At 38.0% G+C, this 19,938-nt stretch overlaps 1 protein-coding gene across 5 annotated transcripts in view; it reads right to left on the reverse strand.

The window, feature by feature from the left end:
• LOC105478822 (myomesin 1) overlaps positions 1 to 19,938 on the reverse strand; it is a 178,900-nt gene that overhangs the window by 112,523 nt on the left and 46,439 nt on the right. For all 5 annotated transcript variants that reach the window (XM_011736457.3, XM_011736454.3, XM_011736455.2 and 2 more), the window contains 3 exons: positions 8,310 to 8,450; positions 3,268 to 3,589; positions 1,955 to 2,112 (listed from right to left, as the gene is read on the reverse strand). In XM_011736457.3, the coding sequence (XP_011734759.2) occupies positions 1,955 to 2,112; positions 3,268 to 3,589; positions 8,310 to 8,450 (621 nt within the window). The remainder of the gene's footprint in view (positions 1 to 1,954; positions 2,113 to 3,267; positions 3,590 to 8,309; positions 8,451 to 19,938) is intronic.

The following is a 19,938-nucleotide window of genomic DNA, read 5'->3' on the forward strand; positions in this document are numbered from 1 at the left end:
AGGTGTGAAGTAATTGGTTTTTTAAGAAGAAATGTCCCTTTGACAGGCCAAATTGTGCAACTCCATAGTCACAGAGAAGGGCAGGCAAAGGCAGAGTGATTGCTAACTTACTTTTCTATTTTAAAGCTTGTAAATTGATTTTTTTAAACTTCATTTTTATAGAAATATGTTTCCACAGTTCTCATCTTTGTTTACTATAAATTATTTGCCCCGATAATTCATAGCCAGTTTTGATTTTTATTCTTTGGTTTTCAAATTCAGAAGCCCTGAAAAGAGTTTACATACATAGAAAAATTGTGAGTAAATCCAAAATCATCAAAGACAGATTAAGATTACAAGTAAAAATTCACCATATGCTCCTTAGGAACCACCTTAGAAGCCGGGCACGGTGGCTCACTCCTGTAGTCCCAGCACTTTGGGAGGCCAAGGTGGGCAGATCACCTGAGGTCAGGAGTTCGAGACCAGCCTGGCCAACATGGCGAAACCCCATCTCTATTAAAAATACAAAAATTAGCCAGGTGTGGTGGTGCACGCCTGTAGTCCCAGCTACTTGGGAGGCTGAGGCAGGAGAACAGCTTGAACCCAGGAGGTGGAGGTTGCAGTGAGCCAAGATTACACCACTGCACTCCAGCCTGGGTGACAAAGCGGGACTCTGTCTCAAAAGAATAACCTTAGAGAAATAAGTGGGTTTATCTTGTCAGCTACCTCCACAGTGCTATGCAGGCATCTGATCAACATTAGAAATAATAGAAAAGAAAGGAGAAGGAGGCAGACACTCTGGGTGACAGTGACATTCGTGTAGTGTTTATATTGCAACCTAAGGTGCATTTATCACCACTCCTGAAGATAAGAAAAAAGCATGCAAATACCTGCACCAGAGAGTAAAACTGAAATATCTTTTTTAATTGGCTCAATTATTTTCATACTTCCGCTCTCTATGGCAGATATTTGTGACATGTGACAGGAAAGTTCTCAGTTTAAGGACCACAAAGCCACTGACAATTGCAATAGGATATATTATGGAAGGAGAAAGAGTGCTTATTCCTTACGGAAAGAAAGTATCTCCTGCCCCCTGTTGGGTAGTATCTGGCATCCAATTCTTTCTTTTGTTTGGTGTCAGAAAACACATTGATGCAACTTGCTTATGCTCTCTGGTAAAAAAATAAATTAATTAAAAAAGAAAGGAAGAAAGAAAGAAAAGAAAGAGAGAAAGAGGAAGGAAGGAAGGAAGGAAGGAAGGAAGGAAGGAAGGAAGGAAGGAAGGAAGGAAGGAAAGGAAGGAGAAAGAAAAAAGAAAGAGAAAGAAAAGAGAGAAAGAAGAAAGAAAGGAAGAGAAGGAAAGGAAAAGAAAGAAAGAGAAAGGAAAAAGAAAGAGAGAAAGAAAGAGAAAGAAAGAAAGAAAGAAAGAAAGAAAGAAAGAAAGAAAGAAAGAAAGAAAGAAAGAAAGGGAGAGAGGGAGGGAGGGAGGGAGGAAGGAAGGAAGGAAAGAAGGAAGGAAGGCAGGCACATTCAGGCCTTAGCTCATACGAGGGGTAGAGATGGGAGTTTTAGTTACTTTGTAAAAGGCAGCATTGCTTCCAATCACAAAATCCTGCCCTGCTGTGTGAAGTTCATTGATGGAAGCTAATTTTTACCTAACTTTTATCATCCATAGCATTTATAGACATATGTTTGGTAAGTATATATGTTGACTAAAATGCAATACTTCATATAAAATAAAGACCCATTTGCATAATAGGATTATAGAGTATTATCATGTAGCATATATACACAAGAATGTTTTTTCTTCCCACACATACAAATTCATCTCAATACCCTTCTTCACTCTTTGGAAACCTATACAATCTTACAGATGTCTTCACTGACTCTTGCATATGGTGGTTCTGTGTGTTTCACTAGAGGTGAACTTAACTTTGTGTAATGAATTCTGTTAGTTTTCATAAAGATAACATACCACGTGACACGAGGTTCTGGCCAGCCTGCTATGGAGCAGTGCAATTTTACATTCTCCTTCTCCCAAACCGTGTGGGAGCGAGGTTTAATGATAAACTCAGGAGCGTGGAGAAGATGGTCTTCATTCAACTTAGCATGATATGCCTCGGTTTCTTCTAACTGAAATAACAAATAAGCAAACATATTACCAAAATACCACTAAATCAAAGTGACTTTTGGTGCTAAAATAACAAGTAGAAGCCAAAAGTTTTATTTTTCCATTTGGAAGCTTAATTTTGTTTAGAGAAAATGCACTCCCTTCTCCCTTTTAAGAACAGAGGTAGTTATTTGACATTTAACATTCCAAGCTTAAGCAACATCTTTGATTTCTATTTCTTTTTCTTTTTCTTTTTTTTTTTTTTGGCCTGGGCTGGAGTACACTGGTACAACCTGGCTCACTGCAGCCTCTTCCTCCCAGGTTCATGCAATTCTCGTGCCTCAGCCTCCCGAGTAGCTGGGATTACAAGCACTCACCACCATGCCTGGCTAATTTTTGTATTTTTAGTAGAGATGGGGTTTCACCATGTTGGCTAGGCTGATCTCGAACTCCTGACCTCAAGTAATTCTCCTGCCTTGGCCTCCCAAAATTGGGATTACAGATGTGAGCCACCACATCTGGCCATATTTTACATAGAGGAGTATTTTACTTACAGTATTTTACTCCTGTAAGTAAAATACTCCTCTAAGGTGGATTTCTTAAGGCTCTTTAAAATCTTTAATTTCCTTAAAACCTAAAATTCCATGGAGTTTAAAACTATTGTTTGCTTTATTTGACCTACATATTAATATTTTAATGTCTTTCTCCTTGTTTTCTTATGTTTTGTTTCTCCAAAAGATCACATATTCTTCATTTGAAACACATCAGTCAGGTGCAGTGGCTCATTCTGTAATCCCAACATTTGGGGAGGCTGAGGTGGGTGGATCACTTGAGGTCAGGAGTTTGAGACCAGCCTTGCCAACATGGCGAAACCCCATCTCTACTTAAAAAAAAAAAAAAAAAGAAAAAAGAAAAATTAGCCAGGTGTGGTGGCACATGCCTGTAACCCCAGCTACTTGAGAGGCGAAGGCAGGAGAATCGCTTGAACCCAGGAGGCGGAGGCTGCAGTGAGCTGAGATTGCGCCACTGCACTCCAACCTGGGGGACAGAGTGAGACTCCATCTCGAAGAAAAAAAAAGAAACAAATCCATCTACATCTACACACACACACACACACACACACCCCTTATGACATGCATTTCCACCTTTGTAAGTTACATTAAACTGTCTTTTCTTACTGTTTTCCTCAGGGACAGGCGTTCTGCCTTTTCTCGAATCGCAACTTTCCTTGACTTCTTTTCAAAAGTTTCTTCCTGTTGAAGAGTGGACGTGGCCTGTTTGGCAACCACGGACTGCTTGGATGCCATGGATTGCCTGGATGCTGTGGACTGCTTGGATGTCATGGACTGCTTAGATGCCGTGGACTGCTTAGATGCCGTGGACTGTTTAGATGTTGTGATTCCTTCCTCACTAGCAAGAAGATTCCTCTGGGCTATATAAGCAGCAGCTTCTTTAATTCTTTCTTCTTCCGTATCTGTAATTCCACTGACATGCTTTTGACTAAAACACAATAATGGCAAAATGTAGATGTTGTGGATGGCAGTGATAAGATTGAGTAATTTTTACTAAGTTCAAAGTACCACACCTCAGACACTGTATCCTGCACCAAAAGAAAACCCGACATAGAAAAAGCAGGTAAATCAGAAGCTGACGCTTCATGTACGGAAGTGTTCCTCACCTTAACAAATAACAATAATAATAATAATGATAACAGTAATTATAACACCTATGATGGCCCTGGTGCTTTTCACATACATGATCTTGTTTCATCCCCATATAAACCCTATGAGATAAACTTTTTTTTTTTTTTAAGATGGAGTCTCGCTCTTGTTGCCCAGGCTGGAGTGCAATGGTTCAATCTCAGCTCACTGCAACCTCGGCCTCCTGGGTTCAAGCAATTCTCCTGCCTTAGCCTCCCAAGTAGCTGGGATTACAGGCTTCTGCTACCATGCCCAGCTAATATTTTGTAATTTTAGTAGAGACAGGGTTTCACCATGTTGGCCAGGCTAGTCTCGAACTCCTGACCTCAGGTGATCCACCAGCCTTGGCCTCCCAAAGTGCTGGGATTACACTCGTGAGCCACCATGCCTGGCCAAGATAAATTATTATTTCTGGTTTAGATATATGGTAACGAGGTTCAGAGAAGTTAGATAACTTGCCCAAGGTCGTCTCACGGATTGTCTTAGTGTGTTTAAACATGATTTTGTTTACAATAAAAGATTATGGTTCCTTTCCAGAAAAGCCATATTGTCAAATGAGATCTAGTTTGTTTGCCTGTGACCCTGATACATGAGTAGGAGCTTGATCTGGATTCTGTCACTTTGCTGATGTAATGCACTGCCTGGAGTTGTTGCAGTATGAATAAGTTCTGAATGTACATGAGGTTCCTTATGTCTACTGAGTTTCTTTCTAAGATAATATATGTTGTGTGTGCATATACTATGTGTGCACCTATAGTATATACTAAGAAATTATCAAACTTGTGATGGAAGTGGTGACATTTATAAATGTGACTCGTTATTATTCATAATTGATGACAATAGTGAGGGAGTGGTAACATCTCAAGTTCAATGCCTACTGTGGCAGTTTATGATAGAATCTGTGCTGTGATTTATTCATGTTGTTTAAAAATATTTGAATTATTTTAACATATTTCAATGCCTTTTGTTGTAAAGCCCCTCAAATGTTTTAGTGAAAGAGTGTATTGATCATATCGAGGATTCTCTTGAAATTGAGTGTCCTTAGACCTCTTACGTCAGAATTATACATTCCAAGAATGATTGCTTCAGTATGTAAGCAAATGCTGCCATTGTGTTAGCAAGTTCCTAGCATCTAAATCTATGTCGCTTGCTGAGGAATAAGATTCCACATTTGCCAAGTTTGGGGTTTCTCATGGACTATTCCTAAAACATCTGGCAGACGAGATGAGTCCATGTTGTTTCTGACTAAATGTAGTGAGTAAATTTTAAGTTTTTTCCTCTCTCTCTGTAAATATTAATAAGATAATCCCTATTATGGATGTTAGTAATATGTCCATTATTATTTGAGGGGGAGGAGGAAGATGAAAGATTTTTAGCTTAGTGTCCTCACATAATGACTTCTCAATCTTTTTTGAACAAGATAGGAAGTGAATGAATTACTAACTGAATACAAAACAAACCATGGAGAATTTGCTTGGAATTCTCTATAGAAGTCAACATACAATAGGGAGATGTGAAATGAGCTTTGTGATCTGTTTCAATTCATGTAATGATGGATCATATTCAATGCTAGTCTTGCCCCAGGCTCCAAGTAAGAGAACTTTATGTTTAAGTTCTCATTACTACTGATACTGGATAGGTTGGCACAGCTCTAGAGGGCCAAACGAAGTGATAGTCTCCTTGCCTTTTCCGTTTACAAAGAAGCCAAACTTCGGAAAAAAAACCTTGTAATTATTTCACACGAGAACTCAACTACACTTAAAAAGTATGTTAGACCCAGGGCAGTAGGGATATTCTCCTTTAAGTAAAAGTCAGGATTTATCAGTGATAACCCTTCTATAATCTGGACACAAAAGTAAAACTGTGAGGCTAACATGTTGACAAAAGTATACTACTACGAAGTAAAACTAAATTTAAAATCTCCCAGTACTCTGCGAATCTGTGACAATCTCAATTCAAAATCTCTTGCCGACAGAAAGTTTACTCAATTTATTAGAATATAAGTGGAATTTTCAGGTGCCATGCAGAGGAAATGGTGTTTTCCAGAAGCACAGTGTGAGTGCAGAGGGCATGTCCACTGCATTGACCAGGCCTACGTGGGACTTTCAATTCTTTCCCTCCCAGGCATGCAGCTTTCAGCAAGTCACTCTGCCATGATTTCCTTGTCCAAAACGTTGATATATTAATATCTCTGCAGGGTTGTATGGAGAATTTAACAAGATGGTTTATATAAAGCACCTTGCATGAGTCCCAGCAAATAATAATAGACACTCAACAAATGTTCATTTTTTTCCATCCTCTTCTCAGATTGTTAATACTGCCAAAACCGTTGTGAAATGTTATTTTTGACACAGTAATAGAGTATAGGTGATGACACCGTATAAGATATAATGGAGAACTAGAAATAAAGCCTAGAAAATCAATTTTTATTCACATCTTTTTTTTTTTTTTTTTTTTTTGAGAGGAGTCTCGCTCTGTTTCCCAGGCTGGAGCGCAGTGGCGCGATCTCTTGGCTCACTGCAACCTCCACCTTCCAGGTTCAAGCGATTCTCCTGCCTCAGCCTCCCGAGTAGCTGGGATTACAGGTGCCTGCCACCACACCCAGGTAATTTCTGTATTTTCAGTAGAGAAGGGGTTTCACTGTGTTAGCCAGGATGTTCTCAATCTCCTGACCTCGTGATCCGCCCACCTTGGCCTCCCAAAGTGCTGGGATTACAGGCGAGAGCCACCACGCCCGGCCTCACATCTTCTTTTATCAGTTTATTTGGTAAATGATCACTTCCTGAGACTGGCCCGGAAGAGACAAATAGTTTGGTGTGGACAGAGCAGGGAGAAGATGTTAGGAGTAAGAAGCTTCATTTCATGCCCTGCCAGGTGGAGTCATGTCACGTAGGCTAGTGTTAAGCTGATGTGGTTTTAAAATGATTTTTTGAAACAGAGTGGGAAAAATACCAGAGACAAAAGACTTTACCCCTCTAGCCTACCATCACTTATAAGGAATGCGAGGTACATTAAGCTACTGTGAAGAGGACAAATGGCTGGACATGCATACTTAGCAGCGAAAGCGTGTTTGTCTGGAAAGTTCACTTTAGAAAATCAGAGAGAGCAAAGATATCAGCTAAAAAGCCAAAAATAGAATGTTATTTATCCCTTTACCTTCCTAATTGGGTTCAGAGCAATTATGACATTAGCCTCCGACACAAGTCAGAAAGGAACTGTCAGAGGGCAATGGAAAGAAAAACACAGGCAACAGATGTAGGTCACCATCAATCACAACCAAATTATTTCCTGACTTCCAAGAGGATCTACTTTTCCATGACATTTGCTCTTAGAGGATGGCCTCACTTTGAGCGTCACCTGAGCTATGGGAATAACTCTGTGTTCAAAGAGAAGTAAACAGGAGATGAGCCAGAAAGTTCCTGTTGAGCTTTAATCTTGGTGTCCAGGACAAGTCTCCTTTCAAGATTCCTTTGAATATTATTAATGCTCAAAAATAATGTTATGTAATAAAGATAGAAAATTGGCATCACACAGACTTGTGATTTAGTGATTATTTTGTTTGAAGTTTTCCTCAAAGTAAATAGCAATCTATTTCCCATTGAACAAGGCATTCAAATTATGATGAGATTTTTTCCCCCAGTGAATAATAATTAAAACCACATTGATAACCAAGATATTTTTCAGCTACCTAAACGTGTCATCTTGGGTTTTTTTTTAAAGTTCACCCAGGCCAGGTGTGGTGGCTCATGCCTATAATTCAAGCACTTTGGGAGGCCAAGCAGGGAAGATCACTTGAGCCCAGGAGTTCAAGACCAACCTGGGTGATATAGTGAGACCCCATTTCTACAAATAATTTTTTTTTTTAATTAGCTGGGCATGGTGGCTCGTGCCTGTGGTCCCAGCTACTCGGGAGGTTGAAGTAGGAGGATTGCCTGAGTCTGGGAGGTTGAGGCTGCAGTGAGCTGTGTTTGTGCCACTGCACTCCAGCCTGGGTAGCAGAGTGAGACCCTATCTCAGAGAGAGATATATACATACACACACACACACACACACGCACACATACACACACACACACACACAGAGTAATAAAAATTCACCCAACATTTTATAGTTTTGAAGCTTTCTTTTTACTCTGGCTATCCTGTCCAATCACTAGCATTCTAGGATCCACTTTCCATTCCAGCTAGTTTTATAAGCAGCATTAAGTTCTGATCATTCTTGTTTGTCATGTAGCCATCCTATGTAATGGCAAAATTTCTGAAAAGGAAATCCCTTTTAACATAATTATCACGTCTCTCTCAGTGCATGGTTCTGAGCTTCCTCAGATCTTTCTCAATCAGTATATAGTAAGTGCTTAATAAAAGGTTAGCTGCTTTTACTATAATCTGACAAGTGCTCAATAAATGTTAGCTGCTATTTCTATAATCTGTCCACAGCAATTATGACTATAATCTGCTACTCCTATAGCACTTACTATATACTTCTTAATAATTAAAGCCAGGAAGAACAAGCACACTCACCGTCCCGAGAAAATGGGTACCATGTAGTCACTGGGCAAATTTTCTTTCTCTTCTCCAGACAGAAGGCTGTGCTTGGCTCTCTTTGGTTTGGGGCTCAACTTGGATGAATAATCATCTAACAGTAGACTGGAATCTGTAAGTCTGAAATAAACCACCTAACATCAGACAATAATAACAAAAAAAAGGCATTTACAACATTCAAAATACTGATACAGGAAGTTTTAACTTGGGAGAAATTTTACCAAATCCTAGATCTCTAATGTTACAATTATCTTTTAGCTTTAGAATCAAAGTAGAGTTAGAAAGATTTCAAATAACAGACTCTATAGAGACAGAAAAGAAAAATAGTGATAATAATTTTATGGCTCCAGTAATTTCATGGCTTTTTCCCCCACTTAAAGTTTCAAGGGAAAACAGTGATGCTTTTATGATAGTTCTAAATGCCCTTTTGTGTTAATGTCATGTTGGAAATCTAGGCAGACTATATAAATGGTTTTGATACATGGTGCATCCAAATTCTTTTGGGAGCTTATTTAAAACGCACACTTTTCTAGATAGATCCATTCTGATGTAGGACCCTTGGTTTACACTGAGACCTTTATGTATTATAGGTGACTCCTGCCTTTGAAGGGATGTGAGGCTTATTAAATAATAGAGTTAATATATTTTATGTGAACACATGATGCCGATTGACTCAGTGATTCACAAGGGTGTGATAAAGAAGCCTTTGGTCAGTTCTGTCTTCCTATGCACACTGGTGCAAATGTGCACTTGGAGGTAGTTAGTGTTCTAATAAACCAAAAAAATGACTAGGGAAGTGGAAAACATGAGAGCAGAGATAGCAGAGAAAAGGGATTGATGAAATGAAAAGAATAGTGTTAATTTGTATAGTTCTTGAATGAAATGAAATGCATTCTTATACAAACATACACAATTTGGCATAAACTTCAGGAGTTCATGGACTCCCTGAAGTCAATCCGTGAACTCGGGGCTAAAAGTCCCTAATCTACACAGTAAGGAAAGATGTTAACAATAGGGGTCTGTATAGGAACTCTTCTGTACTATCCTTTTAATCATTTTGTAAATTTGAAACTATTCTTAAAAAAAAAAAGTTAATTTTTTTTTAGAAGCTCCCAGTCTAGAGGATCTCTAAAGACAAGGTGAAGAGGGGTATTATGTCATGGGAAAAGCCAAGCTGCCCAGTTGAAATAGGAAAACCTTCCAAACCTTGACCATTTCCTAATCTTCGAAAATCATTTGAAAAAGCAAAAGGGATTACCTAATCCAAAGCAGAAGAGAGGTCAAGCATATACATGGTACAAAATGGATATATGATGATGCGAGAAAACAAGTAGCACAGGGCTTTGACATGCAGGGCAGGCAGCAGCACCTTGAATCCTCCCGGGAGGTCTCCTGGAAATGGCCTAACTCTTCCTTCCCCATATCTATCCCCTCCCCCAGAGGTGAATATCTATCTCTTTTTCTATGATCAGCATTAAAACTAAAGGTTAGAACTTTGAATTCAAGCTTGTGGATTGGTTACCAACTGGAAGCCAGGGTGACATTTGTTCCTGGCTGGCTGTCCTGGGCAGCAGCAAAACGACTGCATTCTATACCCCGGCAGGTCACGAAGTACAGGCTGTGCTTATACAGGTCTAAGTTTAAAGTGGTATTTTCCCTCACCTCTTTATTCCATTACCATCCAAAATAAAATAATTATGGGGCTTAAGAGTTTCATTTTTTCCCCCATTTCGAACAGCTGGATTCCAATTTCTCTCCTATTTTTCTGCTTTTGCTTTTCTCTCTTTACTCATTCTAGTGGCTACAGGAGATTCTCATGAGTTCATCATTTTTTGACATTTATTACATCAAAATAGCTATGATTTCTTATTCTTTTCATTGCATTGCTCCTTTTTCTGTCATTTATCCTTTAAGACAAATTCTTAAAATAATGCATTTATTACATAGAATGTGCTATAATATGAGTACTCCATTCTCACAAGTAAATCACAGGAGCTGTTTTTTTTTCTTGTACATCATTCCAATGTAGGAGCCGACTTTTTAATAGTTGAACTTTATGCTAAAGACTCATGGCCCTTTCATCAGCTTCCACTTCATATTTCATTTGGAACAGAAGAATTTTTAAAAAGCATTATGATGCTATGTGTTATATAGTACTGCTTAGAAAATGAAGATCTCCACTTTTATTATGCTAATATTTCTTCGAGACTTTGATTTCTAATAAAGAGTATATGAAGAACTAGATGTTAAAATACAATGCGAACTGATGATTTAGTAATGCTAAGACATTTATTTATTGAGGCTAGCAAACAAAACTAAATCAGGCCGGGCCGCGGTGGCTCAAGCCTGTAATCCCAGCACTTTGGGAGGCTGAGATGGGCAGATCACGAGGTCAGGAGATCGAGACCATCCTGGCTAACCCGGTGAAACCCCGTCTCTACCAAAAAAATACAAAAAACTAGCCAGGCGATGTGGCAGGTGCCTGTAGTCCCAGCTACTCAGGAGGCTGAGGCAGGAGAATGGCGTGAACCCGGGAGGCGGAGCTTGCAGTGAGCTGAGATGGCGCCACTGCACTCCAGCCTGGGGGACAGACGAGACTCCGTCTCAAAAAAAAAAAAAAAAAACTAAAACAGAGAGATACAAACTTTAAAGAAAGTGACTGTTATAATAAGCATAATTATCTTAAGAAAAACATCCATAGTCTATTTTGTCATGATCCATGACCTCTGAAGTCCAACATCTTACTCTATCGAATTTTAAAGTTGAAAAATGTTTCTAGAGGAGTTACATATAATATGTAGATTTTAAATTTCTTTGATCTTAAATCAAAGAGCTAAATAAAGGCTTGCTAACCCCTTGGGCTTTTATGTATTTAAATTTTGAAAATAAGCCAACAACTTACTTCTGAGTAGTTACCAAACTTAATATGTATGGATTGGTGTCCGTCGTTACCTATTAAAACTAGATGTAGTGTTTTTTAATGTGCTTAGCTTAAATCTTGAAGCTTTCTGAATTTTGATGAAAGCAATCAAATTAAGCAAAAGGCAAGGGTTAATTGTGTGTGTGCACAGGTATCTATGAGCCTGTAACTGTATCTATATCTAGGTACATCTTTTTGTACTCCCCACCAATTATGCTAGTCCTTGTTAATATGTCTACAGTTAACAGATTTTAAATACATATCCTGGTGTGTAGGACATTATCACATACATCTATGACTGGTAGCACCACAGGGAAGAGACGTAGCCAAGGTACAACATGCACTCTCTGGAAATATTCCAGGAATTCAGAAGTAGACTTACACCTGCATCTAATTCAAATACTGAAGAGAAAATATTATAACCCCCTGCTTATTCAACTTCATAACAGGAAAAGCAAGAATAAAACCATTTATAGAATTTCAGAGCTGAAAGCGGACTTGGGGATATTTATACCAGGCCCTTGATTTGACAGATGTGGAAAGCAAAGCCTGGAGAGTGTTTGTAACTCACCCATGCTCACACAGTGAGTTGGTGGTGAACTGGGACTGGCACTCATCTCTTCTTGATTTTCAGGTTAGTGTTCTTTTCACTATACCAGTCATCTCCAACGTTTTTTTTTGAGACGGAGTCTCATTCTGTCGCCCAGGCTGGAGTGCAATGGCGCGATCTCGGCTCACTGCAACCTCTGCCTCCCAAGTTTAAACAATTCTCCTGCCTCAGCCTCCTGAATAGCTGGGGTTACAGGCGCACGCCACCATGCCCGGCTAATTTTTGTACTTTTTAGTAGAGACGGAGTTTTGCCATGTTGGCCAGGCTGGTCTCAAACTCCTGATCTCAGGTGATCTGCCTCCCTCGGCCTCCCAAAATGCAGGGATCTCCAACTTTTATGATCAAGTACTCTTAATTTTAAAAATTGGGGGCATACTACCTACATATGTTTATTTACAAGTTCTATCCATATACTACTGTATAAATAGTCCAATTTTATGAAACATTCAATCAATAGAAAAAAGCTAAAGATCGCATTTGATTTTTTTTTTAAAAAAAGAAGTGTTACAGCCAGGTGCAATGGCTCACACCTGTAATCCCAGCACTTTGGGAGGCTGAGGCAGGCGGATCACGAGGTCAGGAGATCGAGACCATCCTAACTAACATGGTGAAACTCCATCTCACTAAAAAATACAAAAAAAAAAAAAATAGACAGGCGTGGTGGCGGGCACCTGTAGTCCCAGCTACTTGGGAGGCTGAGGCAGGAGAATGGCATGAACCCAGGAGGCAGAATTTGCAGTGAGCCGAGATCACGCCACTGCACTCCAGACTGGGCAACAGAGCGAGACTCCGTCTCAAAAAAAAAAAAAAAAAGAAGTGTTACTATTTCGTTCTATACCCCAGTGGCTTGCCTTTGTGGACCCCCCAGTTTGGAGACCATAAAACCATGTCATACTGTCCATGATGACTTTGATGTTGATTCGTTGTTCCTGAATTTATTCACCTAAATTGAAGTTATAAAATAATCAGTTACAGCTAAAATAAAGCACCAAAAAAGTCATTAAACTGAACATAAAATAAAATGTTGGCCCCCTAAAGTTATGTTTATAATCACCATATAATTTGGGGAAATTGTTCCAGGTTTACTAGGATGAATAAATGTATTCACGTTTATGGGAAGTGTAGACCTGCATAATGGCTATGTTACTTTCTGAAAATATTCTGACAGCCTATCAGCATGTTTCAGAGAAAGGATGAACTGTGGGCATTGTCTCCACTGACTGTGCTCCCAAAGCCAGCATCACCCATCCTTACGTGCTCAGGGTTAGGCTGCATTATTGGTTTCTCTGTCTTTCCCACTGCCTGTGACTACCTGAGAAGAGGGATGGTCTCAGTGATCTTCATATCCTCAGCATTGTACCCAGTGCCTGACACAACTCAATAAATGTTTATTGAATGAAGTGAAATAAAGATTTATGACCAGGTGCAGTGGCTCACACCTGTAATCCTAGCACTTTGGGAGGCCGAGGCGGGTGGATCACGAGGTCAGGAGTTCAAGACCAGCCTGGCCAAGATGGTGAAACCCCGTCTCTACTAAACATACAAAATTTAGCTGGGCATGGTGGCGGATGCCTAGAATTCCAGCTACTCAGGAGGCTGAGGCAGAGAATTCCTTGAACCCAGGACGGGGAGGTTGCAGTGAACTGAGATGGCGCCACTGCCCTCCAGCCTGGGCGACAGAGGGAGACAGCGTCACAAAAAAAAGAAAAAGAAAAAAAAAAAGATTTATTCTCCTGTAACCAACCCTAGCGCAAAGATTCTCAACCCTGGTTTCACATCAGAATCAGATGAGGAATGATTAAAAATGGCTGAGGCAGAGGTGGGACTTCCAGTATGGTGGAAGGAATAGTTCCTCAGCTCCTCTTTCCAAAGCAGTGATGATATAGAACACATTGTCAAAAATAACCAATCAGGGCTCTGAAAATCAATCAAAGCCATACGCTACACTGAGAAGTTATTCATAGAACAAACAAACAACTGAATTTCATGTATGAGCAGCGGGAGTCTGTGTGTCATTCCTGCCTACGCTTCTCCCATCCATTACTCCCAGCTTAGTCCATAAGGTAGTTCAACCAAGATGAGAAAAGGCATGAAAAGGAGCAGCCAGGGAAGAATGACTTGATTTGGGCACAATGTGATAAACCCCACATCCAGCAGCATTGTCACTAACAGTAGCAATCTAGGTGGCAAACAAACAAGGGAAGACCAGCAGCTCAGCTAGCCTGAGGTTACAATCAGGCTTGGGACAAGCAGCAGATTGGTAGATCAGCCAGAAATTTACCAGGAAAATCTGGAAAATAAAATAGTCATAGGGGCCTTCAGAAGCTCTCCATACAAATATGTGTAGGAAAGATTGGAGAGGCCCAAGTTTTCCATACATCACTGGCTGACTGTAAACCTGTGCACACGTGCAGTGGACAGGCAAGAGAGCCTGGAATTAAGCAAAACCAGACTTACTTAAAAGTTACCTGCACACAGGCTGGGCACGGTGGCTCATGCCTGTAATCCCAGCACTTTGGGAGGCCGAGGTGGGTGGATCATGAGGTCAAGAGATCAAGACCATCCTAGCCAACATGGGGAAACCCCGTTTCTACTAAAAATACAAAAATTAGCTGGGCATGGTGGCACATGCCTGTAGGCCCAGCTACTTAGGAGGCTGAGGCAGGAGTATCGCTTGAACCTGGGAGGCGGAGGTTGCAGTGAGCCGAGATCGCACCAGTGCACTCCAGCCTGGGGGACACAGTGAGACTCCGTCTCGAAAAGCAAATAAAAAATTACCGGCACACTTTAACTGTGCTCCCCAACACACACACAGATCTACTGCCAGAGGGTGGAAGATTTATTGTCTTGAGCTGTCTGGGCACAATGTCTGACCACTCATTGGCCATTAATCTATGCAAACACAGTGTGATTCTTAGGAATTCAGGCTTAAAAATGAGAACAAGAATTTAAAAAACAAAACAAAGCTGAGCAGAGACACCTACAGCCACATAGTAGTTAAAGAGATTCTACAAGTATGTCCAGCCAAATTATTAAACAAAACTTGAGATCACGCCACTGCCCTCCAGCCTGGGCAACAGAGTGAGACTCCAGTTCAAAACAAAAACAAAAACAAAAAAACCCAAAAACAAAAAAACAAAACCAAAATACAGTAACAACACACTCTGAGGAAAATTCAGAATTCAGAATTGTAACAATGTATTATCTGACATGTCCCATTTTTAACAACAATAAAAGTTATGAGACATGCCAAGAAACAGGAAAATGTAACTCACACCAATGAGAAAATAGTAGTAAACCAAAATTGTCTCTGGGTTGTCCTTGATGTTGGGTTTAGCAAAGACTTCAAAGCAGCAATTATAAATATGTTCAAAAACTGAAGGAAACCATGTTTACAGAGTTAAAGGAATGTATTACAACAAGGACTCAACAAATAGAGAATGTCAACAAAGAAATATAAATTATAAAATAAAATCAAAGGACACTCTGGAGTTAAAGTGTACAATAACAAATGAAAATTTCTTAGAGGGACGCAACAGCAGATGTTAGATAAGGGAAGAAATAATCAATAAAGTTGAAAATAGAAATTACCCAGTCTAAAGCACAGAGAGATAAAAGAATAAAGAAAAATTAAAAGAGCCTCAGAAACCTGTAAGACGATGTCAAACATACTAACATGTGAGTAATGACAATGCCAGAAAGAGAAGAGAGAGAGAAAGGGCAGGAAAATATATTTGAAGAAATAATAGACTAAAGCTTCCAAAATTTGATGAAAATACTAATCTGTGGATCCAAGACACTCAAAAAACCCAAGTAGAATAACACAGAAAGAGACACACAGACCTGGAAATATCGAAGTCAAACTGTTGAAAGTCAAAACCAGAGAAAAACCTTGAAAGCATCAAGAGTAAAATGATTCTTTACACACAGGGGAACAATAATACTGTGAATGGTAGACTTCTCATCAGGAAAATTGGCACTGACATGACATATTTAAGTGCTGAAAAACAATGTCAATCAAGAATTCTATATCTGGCCGGGCGCAGTGGCTCATGCCTGTAATCCTAGCACTTTGGGAGGCCAAGGTGGGTGCATCACTTGAGGTCAGGAGTTTGAGACCAGCCTGTCTAACACTGTGCAACCCCGTCTCTACTAAAAATACAAAAATTAGCTGGGCGTGGCAGTGCACTCCTGTAATCCCAGCTACTCAGGAGGTTGAAGCAGGAGAATCACTTGAACCTGGAAGACAGAGGTTGCAATGAGCCAAGATCATGCCACTGCACTCCAGCCCTGGCGACAGAGTGAGGCTCCGACTCAAAAAGAGAAAAAAATAAAAAGATTAAAGGTAATTTAATTGTAATTTAAACCCACATTAAAAAAATGGAGAACACCAGAAAGTAAATAATTGGGTAAATACAAAAGACAGTGTGTGTACATACACACATACACTCATGTGTATGCACATATATGTATATAAGCTTATACATACTATGTATATAAATTTATATGTATATAAGCTTATACGCATATATGTATGTAAATTTTTACACATATATATTCTATTAAATTCTTTTTTTTTTAATTTTTTTATTTTTTTTAGACAGAGTCTTGCTGTGTCAACTAGGTTGGAGTGCAATGGCGTGATCATAACTCTGTAACCTCGACCTCCTGGGCTCAAGCCATCCTCCCACCTCAGCCTCCCAAGTAGTTGGGACTACAGGCACACATCACCATGCCCAGCTAATTTCTGTATTTTTTGTAGAAATGGGATTTCACCATGCTGCCCAGGCTGGTCTCAAACTCTTGAGTTCAAGTGATTCACCCACCTCAGCCTCTGAAAGTGCTGGAATTACACATGTGAGCCACTGCAACTGGCCTTCTCTTAAATTCTTTAAAAGACATAATATTGCAGAAAATATTTATTGCATTGTGTTGTTGGGTTTACAACATTCATAGTTGTAATATACTTGACAATAGTGCAAAGGAGGGAAAAGGAAATGAAGCTATATTAGAGAAAAGTTTCTATGTTTACTGGTATTCAGTGAGTATATATTATCTGAAGTAGATAGAGATAAGTTAGTATGTGTATTGCAATTCCTAAAGCAATCCCTAGGAAAATAGCTCAAAGAATATAGTCAAGAAACAAAAGAATTAAAACGATACACTAAAAAGTTTCATTTAATACAAAATAAGGCAATAAAGGAGTAATTAAAGAGATATGAGATACACTAAAAAAAGTGGCAGACATAAATACAACTATATCAGTAATTTTATTAAATGTAAATGGAATTAAAAAACTGCAAGGAACAGGCAGAAGTTGTCAGACTGATTGGAAAAAAAAAAGATTCCACTAATTCACTTATATGCTGCTACAAGAGGCACACTCTAAAGACACATTTGTTAAAGTAAAAGGATAAAAAAGATATACCATGCAAATGGTAAGCTATATTAATATAAAACATAATATGCTTTACATCAAGAAATAATATTAGAAACAAAGAGAAACATTTCATAATGATAAAATGGTCAATTCCTCAGAAAAACATAATAATTATAAATGTATATACACCTAAAAACAGATCCCCAAAATACATAAAGCAAAAATGACAGAATTAAAAGAAATGTGAAACCGAAAAATAATGGTTGGAGACTTCAATATTCCACCCACAATAACTGATAGAATAACTAGATTTAAAACATCATCAGGAACATAAAATACTTGCAAAACACTATCAATTACCTTGACGTGACTGATCTTTCTTGAGTACCTTACCCAAGGACAATAGAATACTTATTGTTTTCAACATTCTCAAGGAGGGTTCTTATGGTAGTTCACAAAACAATCTAAATCAATTTAAAAGAACTAGAATCATGGAAAATATATCCCCAGATAACAGAAGAATTAAACAAGAATCTACAATAGAAAAATATTTAGAAAATCCTCAAATATAAGGAAATTAACAACATACTTTTAAATAACCTATTGGTCAAAAATAAATCACAAAAGAAATTAGAAAATACTTTGAACTACATAAAAACAAAAACACAACTTATTAAAATATATGGGATATAGCTAAAGCAGTACTTAGAGGGACATATATAGCTTTAAGTGTTTGTATTAGAAAAGACAGTCTCAAACTAATAATCTAAGCTTCCATCAAAAGAAGCTAGAAAAAGATAAAACTAAACACAAAACAAGCAGAAGGACAATATAACAAAGATTAGAGGGGAAATAAAAAGAAAACAGAGAAACAATAAAATTAATGAAACAAAAGTTGGTTCTTTGGAAAGATCGTGACAATTAGTAAGGCTTTTGCTAAATTGACTACAAATAATAGAAGACACAAATTATTAAAATCAAGAATGAAAGAAGAGACATCACTAACAACCTTATAGGAATTAAGAGGCTCACAAAGAAATAATGTAGATGCCTTTATGCCAACAAATTAGACAACTTAGACAAAATAGGACTCCTATAAAGACTCAAATTACCAAAACTAACTCAAGAACAAATTTAAAAATCTGAAGAGATCAAGAACAAGTAAAGAACTCGAACTGGTAATTTAAAATTTTCCTACAATGAAAAGTCCATGCCCAAATAGCTTTGCTAATGAATTCTATCAAATACTTAAAGAAATAATACCAATCATTTATCTTTTTTTTCCCAAAAATAGAGAAGGGAACACTTTCTAACTCATTCTATAAGGTCAGTATTACGTGATATCAAAGCCAAACAAAGACATTATAATAAAAGGAAACTACAGACCAATATCCATCATGAATATAGATGCAAAAATCCTTCACAAAATATTAAGAAATAGAATCCAGCAATATAGACAACCAAGTGAAGATTATCCCAGAAATGCAAGGCTGATTTAACACATGAAAACCAATCCGTGTAATATACCATATTAATAGAATAAAAAACAAAAACCATACTATCATCTCAATAGATGCAGAAAAAGCATTTGACAAAAGTCAGCATTCTTATTAATAACTCTCAATAGAATAGAAATAGAAGGGAACTTCCCTAACCTGATAAAGGACATCTATGAAAAATCTACACCTAATGTCATATTTAATGGTAAAAACAAAATACTTTCCTCTTAAGACTGAAACAAGGCAATGATCTGCTCTTACCACTTTTATTCAACATTGTACTGGAGGTTCTAGTCAGGGTAATTAATTTTTAAAAAATTGAAAAGATGTAAGTCCACCTTTTGTTACAGATGATATAATCCGATGTGTAGAAAATCCTAAAAAATACACACACAAAAATTGCTAGTACTAATAAATGAGTTCAGCAAGGTCATAGGATATAAAATCAAAACACAAAAATCAATTATATTTCCATATACTAGCAATGAATAATCCAAAAATTAAATTAAGACATCTCCATTCACAATAGCATCAAAGTGAATAAGATATTAAGGAATAACTTTAACAAAGAAGTATAACACTTGTACATTGACAATTACAAAACATTATTATGATAAGTGAAAGAACAACTAAATAAGTAAGCATTCCATGTTCATGGAATGGAAAACTCAACATTATTAAAATGATACATTTTTTCAAAATTGATCTACAGATTCAACATGATCCTAATCAAAATCCCAGTAGACTTTGTTCTTTGTAGAAATTGACAAAATGATTCTAAAATTTATATGGAAATATGAAGGAACTATATAGGCAAACAATATTGTAAAAGAAGAACTAAGAGGACTTACATTCACCAGTTTCAAACTTTTTATAAAACAGTATGGTACTGGTATAAGAACAAGCATATAGATTAATGGAACAGAATTGATAGTCCAGAAATAAACCTCTACATTTATGGTCAATTGATTTTTGATAAAGGTATCAAGAAATTTAATGGGGGAAGGGATAATCTTTTTAACAAACGTTGCTGGGGCAATCAGTTGTATTGTACACCCATATGTGAAAGGATGAATTTAGAGCTTTACTCAATATTATACACAAAAAGTTACTTCAAAATGCATCACAGTTCTAAATATTAAGCGCTGAAATGATAATACTCTTAGAAGAAAAGATGAGAGAAACTCCCTAAGGTGTTG

This window comes from Macaca nemestrina, chromosome 19 (assembly GCF_043159975.1).
Source record: "Macaca nemestrina isolate mMacNem1 chromosome 19, mMacNem.hap1, whole genome shotgun sequence".
Taxonomy (NCBI): Eukaryota; Metazoa; Chordata; class Mammalia; order Primates; family Cercopithecidae; genus Macaca; species Macaca nemestrina.